This window comes from Melanotaenia boesemani, chromosome 17 (assembly GCF_017639745.1).
Source record: "Melanotaenia boesemani isolate fMelBoe1 chromosome 17, fMelBoe1.pri, whole genome shotgun sequence".
NCBI lineage: Eukaryota > Metazoa > Chordata > Actinopteri > Atheriniformes > Melanotaeniidae > Melanotaenia > Melanotaenia boesemani.
Window position 1 is genome coordinate 27,568,216 of NC_055698.1, and position 18,040 is coordinate 27,586,255.

An 18,040-nucleotide genomic window follows, 5' to 3' on the forward strand; every position below is an offset into this window, starting at 1 on the left:
ATATGTAAAATGTGCTTGGTTACAAAGTGAGTGTTATTGGTTGTCTTGATGCCTGTATAAACACAGTCAGGAAACGGATGGTTGAGGTAAAGACATCCAGCAGCAGTTTACAGAGTGCTGAGTGTCATGTATTGACACAGCACAGTTGTTTTCCTTGGGCAGCTTTTTTCTACTCTCTGTTCGTTCCTCTTCATTGATTTGTGGTGAAGTTGTTTGTTCTACTCAGGACGTCCTGCATGCCCATCCAGGTAATCTGTCATAGTATTGGGACATGCCTGTAATCTGAAGAAAGTGCAGCTGACTGGAGGGAAATTTAAAATAAGATCTGGAGAAGAAAAGACTAAATGTGGTGGTGGTGGAGGTTGGAAAATGCAAACAGCCAGGCAGACTAGTAACTGCTTAGTAAGGTTTTTTGTTCCTTTTTAGGAAAGAAATTCTTATTTTAGTTCCGCATTTTCAAGAAAAACTGCAATAAAAACAATTTAAATAAATATGTATGATTAAACACGTTCAGTTAAATTTATAATAAATGATTTTCACTGAAATAAAAATAGTGGAAATTTTAGCAGGTAACAATCTACAAGCCAGACTGTCTTCCTTTTCTTTTCCCAAATACCTTTAGTTCTGTAGTATCTGAAGTATTTATAAGTGCTTCTAAAGTAAAACAGAACAAAATCCGAGAAGTTTTAGTTCATTTCAGGCTATTTTGGTAAAGTTTGGCACTGTCTTAAGATCTCCCAGTTAGGGGACAGCAGGTTATAAAAGGTTAATATTTCATCATACGTGATTTATTGCAGCATACTTTTTAAAATGTTAACTGATTTTATACAACCATGAATACACACACGATTTAAACTTTTTGTCTGAAAATAAGGTAGAAGTATTAAATGGATATATTAAAGTTAAGATTACATAAAGAAAAACACAACAGATGTTTTGGATGTAATTTATTCTGTGCATCATCTCAATTTGTTCAAACATACAGCTCTGCACCCCAAAGCTAAATAACCCACAGAACCAATCTACCTACAATTTCTTCACCAAACATGTCTGGCATGGTTTGCTTTGTGGCACTTCATTCACACACATTTCAGACAGTTTTACTTCCTTAGGGTAAAACCTGCAGCATCTTAGTTCACTCCCCACTTGATTCTGTATTGTTACTCTGATTAATTAGCATTTATTAGAGCCACATTGAATTCTACTTTGCTTATTGAGCTCTTATTTTTTTCTGCTCCCCCTCTCTCTGTATTCTTAACATCAGACTATACAGATAAACAGTTCAGTTAAAGCAGCGACTGCACTGTTTCACATGGTGAGCGATGCGTTCTGGAAAGTCTTCTGAAGACAGTTTCTGTGTTTTTCTTGATATTTAAGGAGTATGCTGTTTTAATTCCAGCCCCTTTCTTCACTGAGCAAAGATAAATGTGTAAAAAGTGCAGAACTGTAGAAACAAGCTATTTGAGAGGTTTTCAGTTTAGTTTGGGACACATGTAAATGTACACAGTGAAGAAAAGTGGACTAAAAGTAAAAATATTCCTCTAATAAGTCTGTTTTCTGTGATGAACATGGCAAGTTACTGAGCTAGCAAATGTTAATGTAATTGAAGATGTGAATAAGGTATCATGAGCTGAACTTAAAAATGAGGCAGAGAGAGAGAAAAAAAACAACTCACAGAATGAAGATTTAAAACTCGTACGACGGCTTTTTCACCACCATATAGTGTACAAATACAACAACTCCCTTAAAGTAACCCTTCCTGAAATTGCCTTTTCACTTAAATATTGAAGCCAGCATTATGAATACACCACAACTGATAAGTCTAATTCAATATTTTAAACAATGGTATAGATAAAATGTGAAATTGCATCACTCTCTGCAAAGTTTACATCAATTGGACATGAAGCTTGCAGCATTCGTAGTTCAGCAGTGTACACAGCATTGTCATTTACATCAAATACAATATTTAGCCTTCACAAATGGTATCATTTACAGGACAGAAAAATATTTTAACAAATCTGTCACATGTTGCAGCACTTTTACAGAAAAACTGGTTGTATTTATTTACTTTTACTAACTATAGTAACAAATCTAAATATGGAGAATGGCTACCACTTTAGGTGTGACAAAAAAAAAGTTGTATAATATCAATGAGAAAGCTGAATCCAGATTTTTCTTACACTTATTTTCTCAAACAAAAACTGAACTTATCAACTTATCAACAACAAAAAAAAAATTATAAATATATAAAAAAGAAAAATCTGCACCTTTTAGATCATGTAAGGACAGTGTCCAGAATGGAAAGATAATTTAGAAAAAATTCAGCCATCATATCCCTTGTCACTGAAACCTCAAACATTCAGAACTCATGCATCAAATTCCTTCTAGAATTTGTCTAGGCATCAAAATATCTGTAAGTCGAAACATTTTTCTACCTTTTAAGTATCATTATGATCTAAAAATGCAACATTTAGCTATTATAATTTTTATTTTTCTCAACCAGAATCAGTATTTACAAACCTGCCACAAGGATCTTTTTAACAGCTCAGCATAAATATGTCTGTCCTCTTAATCTTAAACTTGCAAAAACAATTGGCCATTTACGTTTCTTTCGAGAGTTAAGTTGGTTGTTTTTAATGCAGAAGAAAAATCAAAGTTTACATAAGCTGCCTCGAATAATTTCGGTCAAAATTGATGATTCAAGTAGCTTAATGTGCCATTTCAAAAGCCAAACATCAGCATTGAACCTTCACAACATTGTCTTAATTGTCACGTCAACATTGAGGGTGCCATGTTCCTCAACTGCTGGATATCAGTTTAAGGCAAGTTGGGCTTTAGCAGCTTTATAAGCTCAAAATCATAAAGAAAATTGCCAAAATAACTTCTGGGTGATCAATTCATTATTCATTATATTATAATTTTAAATATTTTAAAGCTGTACATAACTGTAGATGATAATAAAAACATTCTGTTTTAGTGCCTTGTGCCAGCTATTTTCTTTGTGCATTGCTGCCTTTCTGTACACTGTTATAATTCTGCTGTTAAAAGGCAGTTTTACTGACTGTGCAAATAAGTGACTCCTGCAAATAACAGCAAGATCAGTGTGCAAAATAATAATTGAAAAAAAAACAGAACATCCTGTTCATTTCATCACACAAGACTAAATGAGAGAAATCAGTCTTAAAGTGCAGTTTCCCCTTTATTCATCTGGTGTAGTTACAGTCAGTAACCACAAGAGGGCAGCAGTTAACATAAGCTTGGTAACTTAATGCTTTATCTAATGTAACTCAAATTTTCTCGTTACTACAATGAAAACGACTATTGCAAATATTTGTGTGCAAATTCTAGGTTTAGAATGAAGCTGGAGAAACTTTCTGTGGCTTCATACAGAAATGACTCAGCTTTCTGCTTTAGCTCTGCCGCTTGGTTGGTTTCTGACATCAGGCGTCATCAGGCTGCTTAAATACAGCTCAAAGAATGAGGGACCAAAAACAAAAAACTTTGCAGTTGCTGTTTCTAAAATTCCTTCTATAAGTGACCAAAATGAGACACAATCTTAGATGTGTGAAAGTTTAGTTTTCCCATCAATCAGCAGCACTAAAGGAAGTATAAGCTGTGCGTGTGTGTGTGTGTGCTAGGGTTTTCTCCAAGTCAGAGGAGGGATGGCAGCATTAATATCGCAGCAAGAATCTCTGTTCTCAGAGTTGGCAGGTAGAGCTGGCTTCTTCCTGTCCTTCTCCTCGCTGTCCGAATCATCCACCGTCAGAGTGATGAGGGAGGTGGACTTCCTGTAAAGGAGAACAGAGATGGATGAATGCAGCAACACACTGGTGTCCAATATAAACTCTTAAACTATGGAACTAGAAAAGGGACATACATTTTGTAACGTGTATCTTCAGAGTTGAAACTAACAAGTACAGGTACAAGGTCAAATCTACAAGTACAGATTAATTCTGCAAGTCTTAATATTTTACAAGTACAAACATTTGTCCCACATTTCAAGAACCAATTGGATTTCTCATATTCCTAACCAATCATGTAGAGCGGTGTAGAAGTCTGTGAAAAGTACCGCTACGATTGTCTGGCCAATGCCAGTGCAAATGCCAGTGGAACAGTCATAGATCCCTAAAGGTAAATTGATTTATGGACAAACATTTACATTCACACCAGGATAGTCTGGGGGGGACTTGGTTTGATTGGGCAGGAAATTCCAAAAACTTTTGCACTTTTGTTGGTTTGGTTTGCTTTCACACTGCACTTCAATCAACTGGACCATACTGTCTGGATAATAGTTACAACAGCTGCTCACTAGGGGTGATTTTCCCCAAAACAACTGCTGACAAAGAAGAAAGAAGAAAGAAGAAGAACGGCTTATTGATTGACCAGGGTCGAAAACCTAATGGGGTTTTCACCAGAATCTGCCCACTTGCAAGCAAATCAAGACCCCGGAATTCAAGCAAGCTACATATTATTAATTCACCTTAAATTACCTTAAAATCACAGAGCTAAAAGTCTATTTTTCATTTGGAAAGAAAAGCAAATCCACAATCACATCATACTAAATTTAAATCCTTTTCCCAAAGTCAACCACTAAATCTGAATATAAAATAAAATATGACAGCAGCAAAATTAAAATAACAGGCTAACACACTTTAAAGAAGGGTGGCCAATATATCAAGATTTTCAAATGTGTTGAGACTTTATTACACACAATGTAGAATGAGGGAATATCGTTTATATCGACATAGCTTGTTAAAAGTTAAAAGTATCATCTCTTTGGATTTTGCACAACTGTATTTTTGTTATGGTCATTGAAAAGTATTTTTCATTAATTTTGTTTTAAGCGCATTTAATTTAATATACAGCTACATTAATTTCAGTCAACTGTTTAAATGCACATGTGGTGCTGATCCTTAATAAAAGAGCATTTAGGGCTTAAGGCTGTAAATTAAAACGGTCTTTTTGGTTACTTGACTAAATAAATAAATAAATAAAAGGTCAGATTAAAAACTCAAACCTCTCTTGTTGCTTCCCTGGATTTATATTTTGATTTGTGTACATTTCTGTCAGAGTGTATCTTAGCAGATCTGCCTATGGTAGGCAGTCTCAGTGTGTCTCAGTGGGATTGGTGTGGTGAGAAGAAGCTGCTTGTTGATTCCTTCTGTCTGAACAGGTTTCTCAGCACTTCTGTGGCAGCAGCATTGCTGATCTTTAGGGTCCAGAATTTTTCTGCAGTTGCTGTTTTTAATTTCATGGGTAGAGATTTGCTCTCACACTAGAATCACTCCAGCTGATTGAGGACCATGAATCAGACTTTTTACCTGCTGCAGCTTTTATGGTTAATGTCAGCACTGAATGCTTTAAACCACAGTGTTCAGAGTATCTACAAAACTAGAAACATAAAGTTAAATCCTATTAACATCTATTATATTAAGTCCTTCCATGTAAAGGTTGTTTCCGGTGTGCTACCTGTCTCCACTCTGCGTGATGAGTCTCCTGCAGGTCTCCATCTGGACATCCAGGCCTCTTTTCATCGAGCACATCTCCATGTATTCGTGCAGGTGACGGTTCATGTCACTCTTCGCCGTGGCCAGTTCCAGCTGAAAAGGACACCAGGAACAGATGCTGACATTGAGCTTCTACAGTTCTGTTTCACTTCTTTCTTCTTCCACTGAAGCAGGCAGTTTGACCTTCCTCAGCCATTTTTATGACCCATAAGAGTGTAAACGTCTCACCTCTATTTGGTCTATAGTGTCCTGGTATTCCTTCTCTCTGGATTTAAACAGAGACTCTGTGTCTTTAATCACTTTTTCGATGGACTCGTCCTGCACCTTGATGCAGCATGCATCATTTGTCAGTGTGGGACAGAGAGAAGAAAATAACATTTTAGGGAAAAAAAAAAAAGTTTGCAAATAATCCCAACATCACAGTAGTTTATCATCTGTGTTATTTAATAAAGAGTGTGCTTAAAATATAGAAACATTTCTCTAATTTAATTTAGCATCCAAAAAGGTAGATGGTAGATGTTTTTCAGGGACACTGATGCTTCGATTGACTGTCTGCACAAATACTTGCTAGCCATATTTAATGAGAAATGAAGAGTTGGAGCATTAACAATTAGTATTATATTAAAATAGCAGCCACCATTATGCTTGCACTCTGATGAATGATGACCCATCACTGCTGAGTTCGTCTGTCCACTGAAATGGCTGCATCAGTTTAGCCTTTTGCTTTGCTTGTATACTTTACTAGGTCTGGCTTCGTGATGACTACGTTGTAACAGCAGGATGCTCATTCAGACATGGAGCAGGTGCTTTTAAGTTGCCGTCAGATTAATGAAAATGACTGAAAGGGGGTAACGTGAAATAAAAATTTTAGAGAATAAAAAAACTAATTTGTTATTAAAATTTGGAAAGACTAATTTCCTGTCAAACTTGCCTTTTTGCCACCAATATAAAGAAGTAGAGCAGTTTATACAAATTTAGGGGCTTATTTTGTGAATTAAAAGAAAAATAAAGGAATTTCTTATTAGTATAAATGGTTGAAGACATCTGCGTGAATGCTCTGCAGTTACACTGAAATCTTTTAATCTCTTACGGTTTCCTTGCGGCTCCTTTTGGTGCTTCATTAAGCAGATTATTGACTTCCTCTGCAGGTTTATGTAGTTGAAAAGCTTTGACGTCATCAGGATGAACTAGTAATCTGTGTCATTAGACTGACCACAACAACAAAAAAAGCACAAACCTGCGCACTAATCATTACAACGGACTAAAAAGAGCTCATTCATCAGGTCATGTCAGTGGGGCGAGGTCAAACCGGCCACCTTCCTTCCCTAAATGTGGGAGACTAGATCTGAGAAAATCATGACTGTTGTAGAAGAAAAACCGCTTCATGTGAAGCCGATTGTTTCTGCAGCCTCTCTCACTCTTGTACAATTTTTTTTTAATTAAAACTTTTAGAAGCAAAAAAATTCATTTTATTTTAGTTTTATCTCCATTTTATCAAACATAATTGCATGTAAATTCAGTTTTACGTACATATGTTTGGCTTCTGCTTTCTCTAAGCTTTGAGTTGGTTGTCTGCAGGGTTCATTCACTGACACTAAACCATTACTCAGCTATGCAATATCAATGTAAATGTTAATGCAATTAATTAATGTGAGCTATAAAATTTTAGAAAGATGAAAATGAAATATCTTTTAAACAGTATTAAAACTAGAGTTTAAATGATTTGATGAAATATTTAATTAAGGAATCAAAAAAAAAATTAAAAAGAAACATTTTTACATACAATTCAATAATGTGATTTTTAATTGTTTGCTTTATCTTTCATTTTATGGTTGAAACATGAGGATTGACTACTTTTTTTTTTTAATTGTCCTATCTGTGCTAGAAAAGACAAAAAACCAGCAAACTGACTTCCTGCGCCATCTGAAGGAGAAACGTCTCAAACTTTTTTTTAATAGCTGTGTTGACACCAAATCTGATTTTAAGTTACCTTTTTCATTTTGTTTGACTTAACTTGAGTTTTTCCAAAACTTGTGAATGTGTCTTAATCTTTTTTTGAGGGGTTCAAACTTTTGAAAAAACTACCAAAACTGACAACTTAACCCTTCAAACTCTGTCTCTATCTTTTAGGCCTATGCTTGAAAATTTCACCCCCATATAAAATGAGTCTTTTTGAATACTTCTGGAGTTATAGTAAAGGGAAAACTTGTGAAATTAGTTCATATGTGTATATTAAATATGAAATAATCAGTATATTATATTAAATTTATTGTACAGCACTTTGGTCAGCTGTTGTTTTTAAAGTGGTTTAGAAATTAAATGGTATGGTCTGGTTTATGTGTTACTTCTTCATATGAAGTGACAAATAAATGAAGATGGCACATGGCACAAATGAAAAATGTTTCAGGCTTGCCTTAAAAAACATTTTCAGGATGACAGGATGAATATTCCTTAGGAATGATGCAGCTATAGCTCTTATCCTCTATCAAATCAGAGTACAATAAGGGCACATGATCTCAGAAAAGGTCTACTTTGCTAAAATTAGAGAGCTAAGAGTACAGACAGTTCATGTGAGGTTTAAAATTGCCATTTTATCAGAGATTGGCACCATCTCATGATGGTACAACTCAAGTTTTAACAGGTTAAAGAATAATTCAGTTTAAATCCGTGTGTGTACCTCTCCTTGTGTTTCCACTCCAAGTGTGCATCCAGGAAAATCTTCCCACAGTAGAAGAGTTTCTTCTGTTTCCTCCCAGGCCAGGCTGTCACAGTCATCTTCAAACTCACACTCCCTCCTTGGACAACACACACATACACACACCAGTCACATGATGATTAAACGTTTTTTTTGATTATTGCTTCAGAAACTTTCAAACTGGCGATACCTACAGCTGATTCAGCATCCTCTGCATCTGCTCGTTGATCTGATTGGCCGATGTGCTGCACGACTCCTCATCTTTGGCTCCGCCTCCCTCGTTCTCAGACATGCTCTGTTCTTCTCCATCCCCACCCTTTGACGACTGCCCACTCAGGTTCCTGGCACGGCGGCTCAAAGTGGAGGGAGGCGTGGTTACCTGATGAATGAACATGTGTATACAGTGGTTTTACTCAACTCAACTTTATTTATGAAGCCCTTTAAAACAACCACAGCTGAAAAAGTGTTGTACATAATGGATAAAGCAACACAAAAAAATACAAAATAAGGAAAAAGGATATAACTGAAAGTCTGGCTTAGTTTAACGGCTAATACATAAAGATTGGCCCAGGTACAAGTCACCCACCCTACTCCACAAATTTACCGGGTTTACCAGTAAATTTAGATGATTTGCATGTGAACAGATGTCTGTGTAAAAAAGATGTGTTTGTAGACAATTTACTTTTAGACTTCAAAATAGGGCATTGCTGAAAAATATGACATGATATGAAATATATGTAAGAAAAGTAGACATTAAGTCCAGCTTCTACTAAATGATACACTAAGAGCTGAAGTAAAGCCTGAGGAAAAAATGGTTCCAACAATCTGAGGTGGAGACTTGATTGCTGCAGATATGTACCTGGAACATGTTGATAACGTCTTCACAGTTCCTCTGCTGGGCGACATCACAGAGGCGGGCAGTGATGTCAATGCGCCGGCAGATGTCCATGTCCACCTTCATGGCTTTTTCCTGGATCTTACTGTCTAGATCTGACAGATTCTGAAGCAAATAGACAAAACTCATCTCTGGTTTCAAGTGTTTCACATAAATCTGGTAGCAGGCTGCAGAATAAAGCAATAATTTACTGAGCTATGTTATGATAAGCATAATTATAGGCGAATGTACGTTTTAGTGAGTCAACAGTAAATACTTGTAAAGTGTAAAATGACATTTGTACGGAAGCGTAGAGCTGTTACTCAGATAAAAAAAAGGCACCTCATCACGTTATCACATGATAGTTTATATTGTAAAAATGTGAAACTTATTATGTTATAACATGATACATTTTGTGGTGAAAACTTGGAAGATAAACAGAATTTGTCTACATGCAATAGATCGGAGAAACGTCTAATTTATTAAATGGAATTGAGTTGTACTTCCTGCTAGGCTGAGACAAGGAGAGGCTGGACAATGGTGAAGCTTGGAGGACACTGTTGCACGTTCTCGTCGCCATAGATGTTGCATCCTTAAACCAGACAGGACTGCATCTTCCTGTCAGCAGCTTGATTCTCCCCGTTCCAACGGTGCATATAGCTATTATCATTTTAACTTCAGTTTCAAAAGACAGCTAGGCCTAATGTAAAGCAACACACACGCATACACCCTCCCTAAGCACACATACTGTGTTGCTAATAATTTTCCCACATTCCTGAGTGTACAACAAATTAAACAGAGTAAAACAATTAATCTTTTACAAAATGATTTGAAATAATTTTGCTTGATGAGAGTAATTTCAATAAAATGTGTTTTGCTCCAATATTTCGATGTTGCAAAGACATCTGCTTACAGAACTTTGTGTTTCATGTTTATACAATAAAACATATGTTATAACGTGATAAGGTCACAATTTATTTTTATTCGGGTGACAACTCTACGCTTTTGTACATTTGGACTGCATCGAAATGAAGAATTTCAAACATGTGTGGATTCATAATCTCTCATTTAAACCTTCCTGTAAGTTTAAAAAAAGTGAAACACATCTGTGAGCAGACTTACGTTGCTGACGAGTCCTTTAAAGAGAACAAGCTCTGCTTTGAGCTGCTTCACCCTGAGAGCCAGCTCATCCTGATACACTTCACTTTCCTGCAGGTCCTACAAAACACACACACTCTGAAGTTAACTGCTGGAGGAGAAAAGCTTACAAAGTTTATCATCTGTTATGCACTGATAAGTGCATGTGTCTCTTCAAGTCGACTTAAAACAAACAAAAAAAAAAAAAAAAAAACAATCAAACAAACAAAAAAAAAAAAAACATAAGGAATTAAACAGCTGATGCAAACTATTAAAGTTAAATCATTATTAGCCAAATCCCACTTAAATCTGAAAGATCATGTCCATCATTTGGTCCGGTAAGATAATCTAACTATATTGCAAGCAGCTGAATGTGCACCTAAAATCAAAACTTTTCCCTAAAAAGAAATATTTCAGTTTAAATTCTGAACTGGTTGCATACCTCTTCAAGTTCAGCCACTTTCTCTTGCAGGTCCATCCTGGCCGCGTACTCTTCTTCCCATCTATAAAGACATCATTTTTCACAAGGATTTTTTCAAACTAGTCAGATTTTATTAGCACACAGAGAAACTGTTATAATCACAGAAAGATGCATTTCCATGCCTGGAGTTCCCCAAAGACTAAAGAAAGACTTTTTGTGGGTTTTACAGTAAAAATCTTCTGATGGCAAATTTTAAAAAGTCTTATCATGGAGCCAACAGATTGTTCAGAATGCAATGTTTACACCTATCCAAAACAACTGTCCTAAAAACACCTATATTTGATAAAAAGATTTACTATCTTCCTTTTCTGCACTAGAACTTCACTGGAGCCAGTGTTACCAGATGTTCTGACAAAAACAAGTAATCAGATCTCTAAAAACAAGCCCAAAACACACGGTGGTGCCTGTAAATTCTGCTAGAATGCGAGAGTGCAATTAATGTGTATAAATGTCTAGATAATGTGACAAAGATCAATACTGCTTAATCTGTACTACCTACGCTGAATAGGACCTTGTGTAGGTAAAAGTGATCACAAAATGCTGATAACATGGCAGAATAGTTTTAAATGGGTTAATACCGAAATATTGCTGCTGCATGCAAACATGACCAGGGTTAATCACTTTGGAGATACGGAGAATAAAAAGGGATGTAAAGTACTTTTTTAATGTTAGAATAAAAATGCCCAGTGCAAGTAAGAATTAGACATTCAGACATGATAGCTGGAGAGTGAGAGTGAGAGCGAGAGCGAGAGAGACAGAGAGAGAGAGAGAGAGAGAGAGACAGTGGCAGCTGATGTCCTTGTCGCTGATCTGTTTTAAAGTCTCAACACGTGGCTCTGCAGCAACGCTGCTGATTATATTTAATCACTCATCCGCTGTGATGATTTAATAACTGCTGGATGATGTAAAAACTTGCTGACAACAATCAAAGAGGTGAATTTTAGGATTTTATTTTGATATATATATATATATATATATATAATGTAAAAATTAAAAGAGGATGCACTTTAATTTTCACATAACTGCAAATGATGCATTAAGCTTTAATGGCCTCGCTGCAGGTGAGCAGTGAGATCATCTTGAGCTTAACTGAACAGAGAGGACAACAGAAAGAAATCCATACAGGGTTTTTGCTACTGTGCTGTTTGGTGGTGACCAGTAACATGACAAAGCTGATGATGTCAGCGACTGTGTGACGCTGTGGAGACTTAGTTGGGATGAAGAGGGGAGGAGAAACAAGGTGTGTGCGTAGGCTGACAGGCAGAGATATACGAGGAGTCGGCAAGGACAGAAGGAAGCAATTTAACAGAAGCAGAGAGATTTAGAGAGCAAGGGCACATAAAAAATGGAGAGGGAAACATTTAATAAGTCAAAGATACCAAAGGGTAAGGAATGAGATGACAGAGAAGCAGAGAGGGAGATGGCAGAGTGGGTGACATCACTGCTGGTGGTCACAGGCCAGTGCTGCATTGCAGGTAGTAAAATAAAACTCAGCAGGGAGGCGGAGGAGGAGAGGAAGGGATTTTTGAGAGAGGAGAGGGGTAAAGAGACTAAACACAGGAGGATGAAGAGAGAAAGGAAGAAAGGCTCTTAAGTTAAAGGCAGCATCACACTGTAAATTTGGTCTGCATAGACTGCACATTTTCTTATTAAAATCTCACAGCAATGAAGCCATTTTGAGCTTAGTGCACTTACATTTTTTAAGACTTTGAGACATTTATTCCAAAACATGATGAAAATGTAAAGTTTCTTAAAGTTTTAACAGGAAAATTAGGCTCTCAAATTAGGTTTTCAAAGCACAAACTAAAAAACTGGACAGCGTTTAAAATTCAGTTACCTTTTCAGAAGGTGAAATGACCTGTTAAGTATCTAAAAAAAAACACGTCCATTTTTTAACTTGCTGAGGGGAAGAACATGCATGAAAACTAACAGTTGAAGGTTTAGAGATTCTATAGCTTTTAAAAACAATAAACTATCTTCAACACAACTTTTCAGCTGTTTTTTGTAGTAACCAGGAGAGTTTCAGGCCCATTCAAACCATTAAGAGCTCTAACTTTCACCTTGCTTTGCCTTTAAAGGACACAACGGAGCATGAAGCTATGCTGCAAGCTGGGAAGCAAGTAGCATTTTTAAATTTACACCCTCTCTTACCTGTGCCAGCTGGGAAACTAAATCACAAAGTAAAGGAACAAGATAAGATAAATGGACTAATTGGATGCATTTGAGTTTACTAATTCATTCTAGTGTGGAGTCCTGCAGGGCTCTGTCCTTGGGCCAGTGATTTGCTCCATTTACATGTTTTTATTTAGACCTATCCTGAGGAAGCATCTTATTATATTAACATGTAGATGACAGTTAAATGTACTTACCTTTAAAAAGCAATGATTCGCTCTCTTAAAGCTACTGCTGGCCTCGACGTTTCTAATTTTAGGCCATGTCCACATGGAGATGAGTTTAGGTTTGTTAACATGAAACCGGGTTTTTGGAAACCAAAGAATGCTAGATTTTTAACCTGGGTTCCCAAGTGAATACATCTAAAATGCCATAGTTTTTTTTTTCAGTGTTTACAACTCATACACTTCTTTCCTGAACCGTTGATGCCATAGCCCCACCTGTACAAACCCCGCCAATAGCTACACCAATGTTGGATTAGAGTGTTTTGTTTGTATAGCAAATGCTACTGATGTACACATCCTACCTTGTTGTCAGTCCACACAAATGTCTCCTTTTTATTTGTGTTTTTATTTAAGGGTCTAAAAATCACAGACTGACTAAAAATCACTGACCAAGTTCGTAACCTTGGAGTGTTGATAGACTCAGACCTGACTTTCAGCAGCCACATCAAAGCTGTCACTAAGAAGCTTTTTACCAGCTGATAAACATCAACAGAATTAAAAGTTTAGTCTCCCAGAAAGACCAAGAGAAACTCATCCATGCGTTCATCCCCAGTAGGCTGGATTACTGTAATGGTCTTTTAACAGGACTTCCTAAAAAGAGCATTAAACATCTGCAGCTCATCCAAAACGCTGCTGCTAGAGTTTTAACCAGGACGAAGAAATCTAAACACATCACACCAGTTTTGAAATCTTTACACTGGCTTCCAGTCAGTCACAGAATAGATTTTAAAACCCTTCTGATCGTTTACAAATCCCAGAATGGTTTAGGCCCAGAATATATCTGTGATATGTTCAGAGAATATAAACCTAGCAGAGCTCTTAGATCCAAAGACTCTGGTCAAGTAGTCCAAACCAGAGTCCAGACTAAACATGGAGAAGCAGCATTTAGCTGTTATGCTGCAAACAAATGGAACAAACTGCCAGTGGAGATTAAACTTTCACCAAATGTAGACATTTTTAAATCCAGGTTAAAAATATGTTTTTTCTCATGAGCCTACGCATCAAATATGCATGTTAATTTTTTAACTTATCCTGTTTTTAATAATTTTAATGTAATTTATGATTTTATTGTGATTCTTGCTATTTGTTGCCTTTTAGTACTTTCTAATGCTTTCTTTTTACCATCTCTAATGCTTTTTATGTTTTATGTAAAGCACTTTGAATTGTCTTGTACATGAAATGAGCTCTACAAATAAACTTGCTTGCATTTTAGCTTGATTCTCCACCATTTTCTTCCTATGTTTGTTTACGTCACATAAGCTTCTGCACATACAGTACCACTTAGAAGCCTGGCTTATATATTTATACATGTTTTCATCGGTTTTGTGAGGATGGACAAAATCACTTTTTTTTAAAGAATTCACTACACTCTTTGTAGGACAAATGAGTAAGCTAAATCCAATATAAAAATAAGTATTCATATTTGCATTCTTTTTATCAAACCATAAGCAATACGCTTCATAAGTAAGATATTTTTAACATTTGCTCCTGTTGAGACATGACATTTAAAGGCCCGAATACAAAACACAGCGTCAGTGTATGTATGATCGAAGTGAGATCAAATTCAGATTCTACATTACTGGCGAAAGAAGTTGCGACTGGTGTCCCAAGAAATCTAAATATCACTCTGGCCAAAGTATCAGTGCTGTTCAGTTAAACTTACTGTTGCTGAAACTGATGTGGCTGTAGGTTTGTCCTTCCTCATGCTGCCTCAGCAGACTGATAGTGATGACAGAGCTTTTTAGCAAAACGTGTTAATGTGTGTCCAGGTACAACAGAGGAGAAACAAGTGAGGAATAACACACGGCCTCTGGTACTTTAACATATTTACAACTGAATAAAAAAAATTGAAATTATATATATATATATATATATATATATATATATATAAACACATTTCCAGTCTTTAATGACACTAGAGTCTTTGTTCTGTTGACTTTGATGAGTTAATCATGATATTGCTTTTTAAGACAAATGTATCAATAACAGCTCTGCACTCACTGACCTCCTGAAGTCAGGTACATTAAAAGGGGGAGGTTCCTGGAAATAAACTGCACAGGGAACTACCGTTATGTTGGGACACATACTTATCAGACCCCATCATATATCAGGTTTAAAGTTTTAAGACAAAAAAAATGTATAAGGCAGGACACAAGCTACTGTAGTTTTGCCATTTGCTCACTCAACACATTTTACTGCAACTTTACTTAAAAATTATTATAAAGCAATATTTATTTTATTGGTCAATAAAAGAGCCTAACTGGTTAGTTTCATGCATTGCAGGAACACTGGTATGTTGCCCAGGTCTTGTGCTGCTGTACCCTGACTCCATAACACCTCTATTTAGTTGTTTGAGCTGGATATTCTTCTCAAAAAAGCAGCTAAGTCACACTGAACATGTCATTTCAACATCAACAACTCTCCCAAACTAACATAACCACAGTTTTATTTTTATTTATTTTTTTATTGCACCAGAACATTAGTATATTGTCATTACTTAGGCCTTTACAATGCAATGTACATTGACCAAGACATAGACTGTCATTTACAAATTAAACATACTAAATATAAATATATTTTGAATTAAGACTGCAGTTCGAGAGGAAAACATGCAAAACCTAGCTGCAATGGACTGGTGACCTGTCCGGGGTGTTCCCCGCCTCTCACCTGTTAAAAATGCTGGGTTAGGCCCCAGCTCCCCCACGACCCTTAATGGATGAAGCAGTATAGATGATGAATGAATGAATGAACCTGTAAAACCTAAATAACCTTTAATATTTTTACCGTTTGTTTTATATTCCACTTACAAATCTTCACCTGAACACTAACATGGTCAAAGAAACTTGACTGAGTGAACTCTCGGTATTTGTCTGAGTGGGCACGTCCAGAATCACTTTTGTTAAAGACAAAGTTACTGAAATGTAAATAAGTTTAATGAGTCCTTACCTTCTCTTGTATTCATCTCTTTCTCTCTTCACCTTGGCCAGCACGTTGTATAGAGCCCTGATTTCCGGGGTGATGGTGTCAATCTGGACCCCCACACCGTCAGGGTGCGTCCAGGAGACCCCAGGCCCCGTTACGCACGACTCCTTTCCGACGCCAAACCGGCGGGTGTGGTTGAAGGACCAGATCGTTCCGGGCAGGAAGCGCGGAGGAGGAGGAAGAGTGTTAGTGTTTGTCCCGGTGTGATGAGAGTGCTTCTCGTTGATGTTGGTTCTGGACGGGTCGCTGGGACTCAGTGCTGGGCTGATGGAAAAGCCGGACATGGTAAGGTTGGAGTTCGAGTCTGTGTTGAGGTTGTTTCCCAGGAGGTATTTATTGTCAAAGAGTGAAGGTGGGTTCAGGGTGGGAGAGAGGAGGCCACCAGGTAAGTAGGCCGAGTTGTTGACGTTGTGGAGCGGGATGAGGTTCGGTCTGGTTGGAATAGGCCCGATAAATCCAGTCTGGACCCCCATGTCTTTGGTGAGAGGTTTCTCTACATCTCCCCCGCTGTTGTCCTCTAACGCCTGCTGCAGCTGCTTCTCCAGTAACTTGTTCCTGCGCTCTAACTCGTGCACTTTAGCGAGGAAACAGCGGAACCGCAGGTTTAAGGTTTTCAGTACGCTGATGTTGGAGCCCAGGTCGTTGCGGAGCGCTGTAGCCGCTGGAGGCACGCGGTGGAGGGGGGTGTTCAGATGCAGGTAGGCCAGGCCCGACGGCGGCAGGGCGCCCAGGTCCAGTCCGGTCAAACCATCAGGCCCAAATCCTCCATGGTCTCCAAGGAAGTAGCCTGGCTCCGGGATGGCTGAGTCTGTTTGTCCCATCATCTGGTGATGCTGCTGCTGCGGACCCAGGAAGCCGCTCTCCCCCAGGAACGGATTCATGCTCGAATAGGAAAATCTGAAATGCTCGAAATCCGGCATGAACCCAGACTTATATGGATTCAACTCTGCAGGTAATTCCGTGGAAAGGTCTATGGACAAAAACTGGATTCAGACACTGCAGCGTCTTTTGCAGTCGTATTCCTGGTTTCACCAGATGATCCCCAACACCAAGAAGAGCTGTGGGCCAAAGTCAGATGGTACGATTTTTTTCTTTTAGAATGACGGTTTTATCATGATCAGCAAATGTCAAAACCCAAAGCCAAAATCAGTGTAAATCTTTAATGACGCACAATAAAGTGCTCCAACATTTACGCACAACTGGACCTTGCAGCAAATTAGCAACCGAGTTACTTTTACGCAGCTCTCTGAGAACAAACGTGATGATGTATACATGTTTTAGTTCTAATCCTCCCAGTAAAGACCTTAGGAGACATTCCATGTTTTTAAAATATATTTTGATTTAGGCAACATACCTGGCTGAAAAGCAAATTCTGGTTCCAGTTCATGCGGTGAAGTCAGTGCGGAGCGGCGGTGCAGCAGAGCTCAGAAATAAACAGAATGACTGCGGCTGTTTGATCCCGCACTGATTCTAAAAGAGGGGCACCAAAAGCAGCTTGTGTTACCGTAATAAGCTTACGAAAATGCTTAAACTAGTGCTGCAGGTCATTTTTCAGAAGAAACAAAAGCAAGTGCACACCTACCAACCTACAACTTGTTTACCCTACTTCATTTAATTAGAATTAATATTATATACCACCTCTGAACGATGTAGAGAAAGTAGAGAAAAACTGCAGAATGTGAAGAGTAGCATTCAATAATCTACTAAATATTCTGCATATGGACAGGGATAATCAGGAACATTTTTATTCCTTGGCTTGCACAGTCAATGGCCTACAATGTCACAATTTCTTTAATGTACTCAAGTCAACTGTTTGGGAGATGTACAGACCACCTAAGTATTTGGCCAAAGTCTGAACTGATTTAGCAATAGTAGTGAAACAATTAAAGTACAGCATCCCAAATCTCTGAGAAGTTTCAGTGTCCACTGATTTAAGATTCCATTTGCTGTCTTAAGTTGTTCCGTTTC

General features: G+C 37.5%; 1 protein-coding gene across 2 annotated transcripts; it reads right to left on the reverse strand.

The window, feature by feature from the left end:
• Positions 1 to 1,245: 1,245 nt before the first annotated feature.
• On the reverse strand, positions 1,246 to 17,508 carry iffo1a (intermediate filament family orphan 1a). Of its 2 annotated transcripts, XM_042012524.1 has the most exons (10): positions 17,427 to 17,508; positions 16,037 to 17,130; positions 10,656 to 10,716; positions 10,199 to 10,294; positions 9,062 to 9,202; positions 8,397 to 8,581; positions 8,185 to 8,302; positions 5,736 to 5,831; positions 5,470 to 5,600; positions 1,246 to 3,788 (listed from the first exon to the last, which is right to left on the reverse strand). In XM_042012524.1, exons 2-10 carry the CDS (start codon positions 16,990 to 16,992, stop codon positions 3,635 to 3,637), a joined length of 1,938 nt encoding a protein of 645 aa, XP_041868458.1. In that variant the 5' UTR covers positions 16,993 to 17,130; positions 17,427 to 17,508; the 3' UTR covers positions 1,246 to 3,634. The 2 variants fall into 2 exon arrangements, with proteins under 2 accessions (XP_041868458.1, XP_041868459.1); XM_042012525.1 differs by lacking the exon at positions 17,427 to 17,508 and having other exon boundaries at positions 16,037 to 17,185.
• Positions 17,509 to 18,040: the final 532 nt, after the last annotated feature.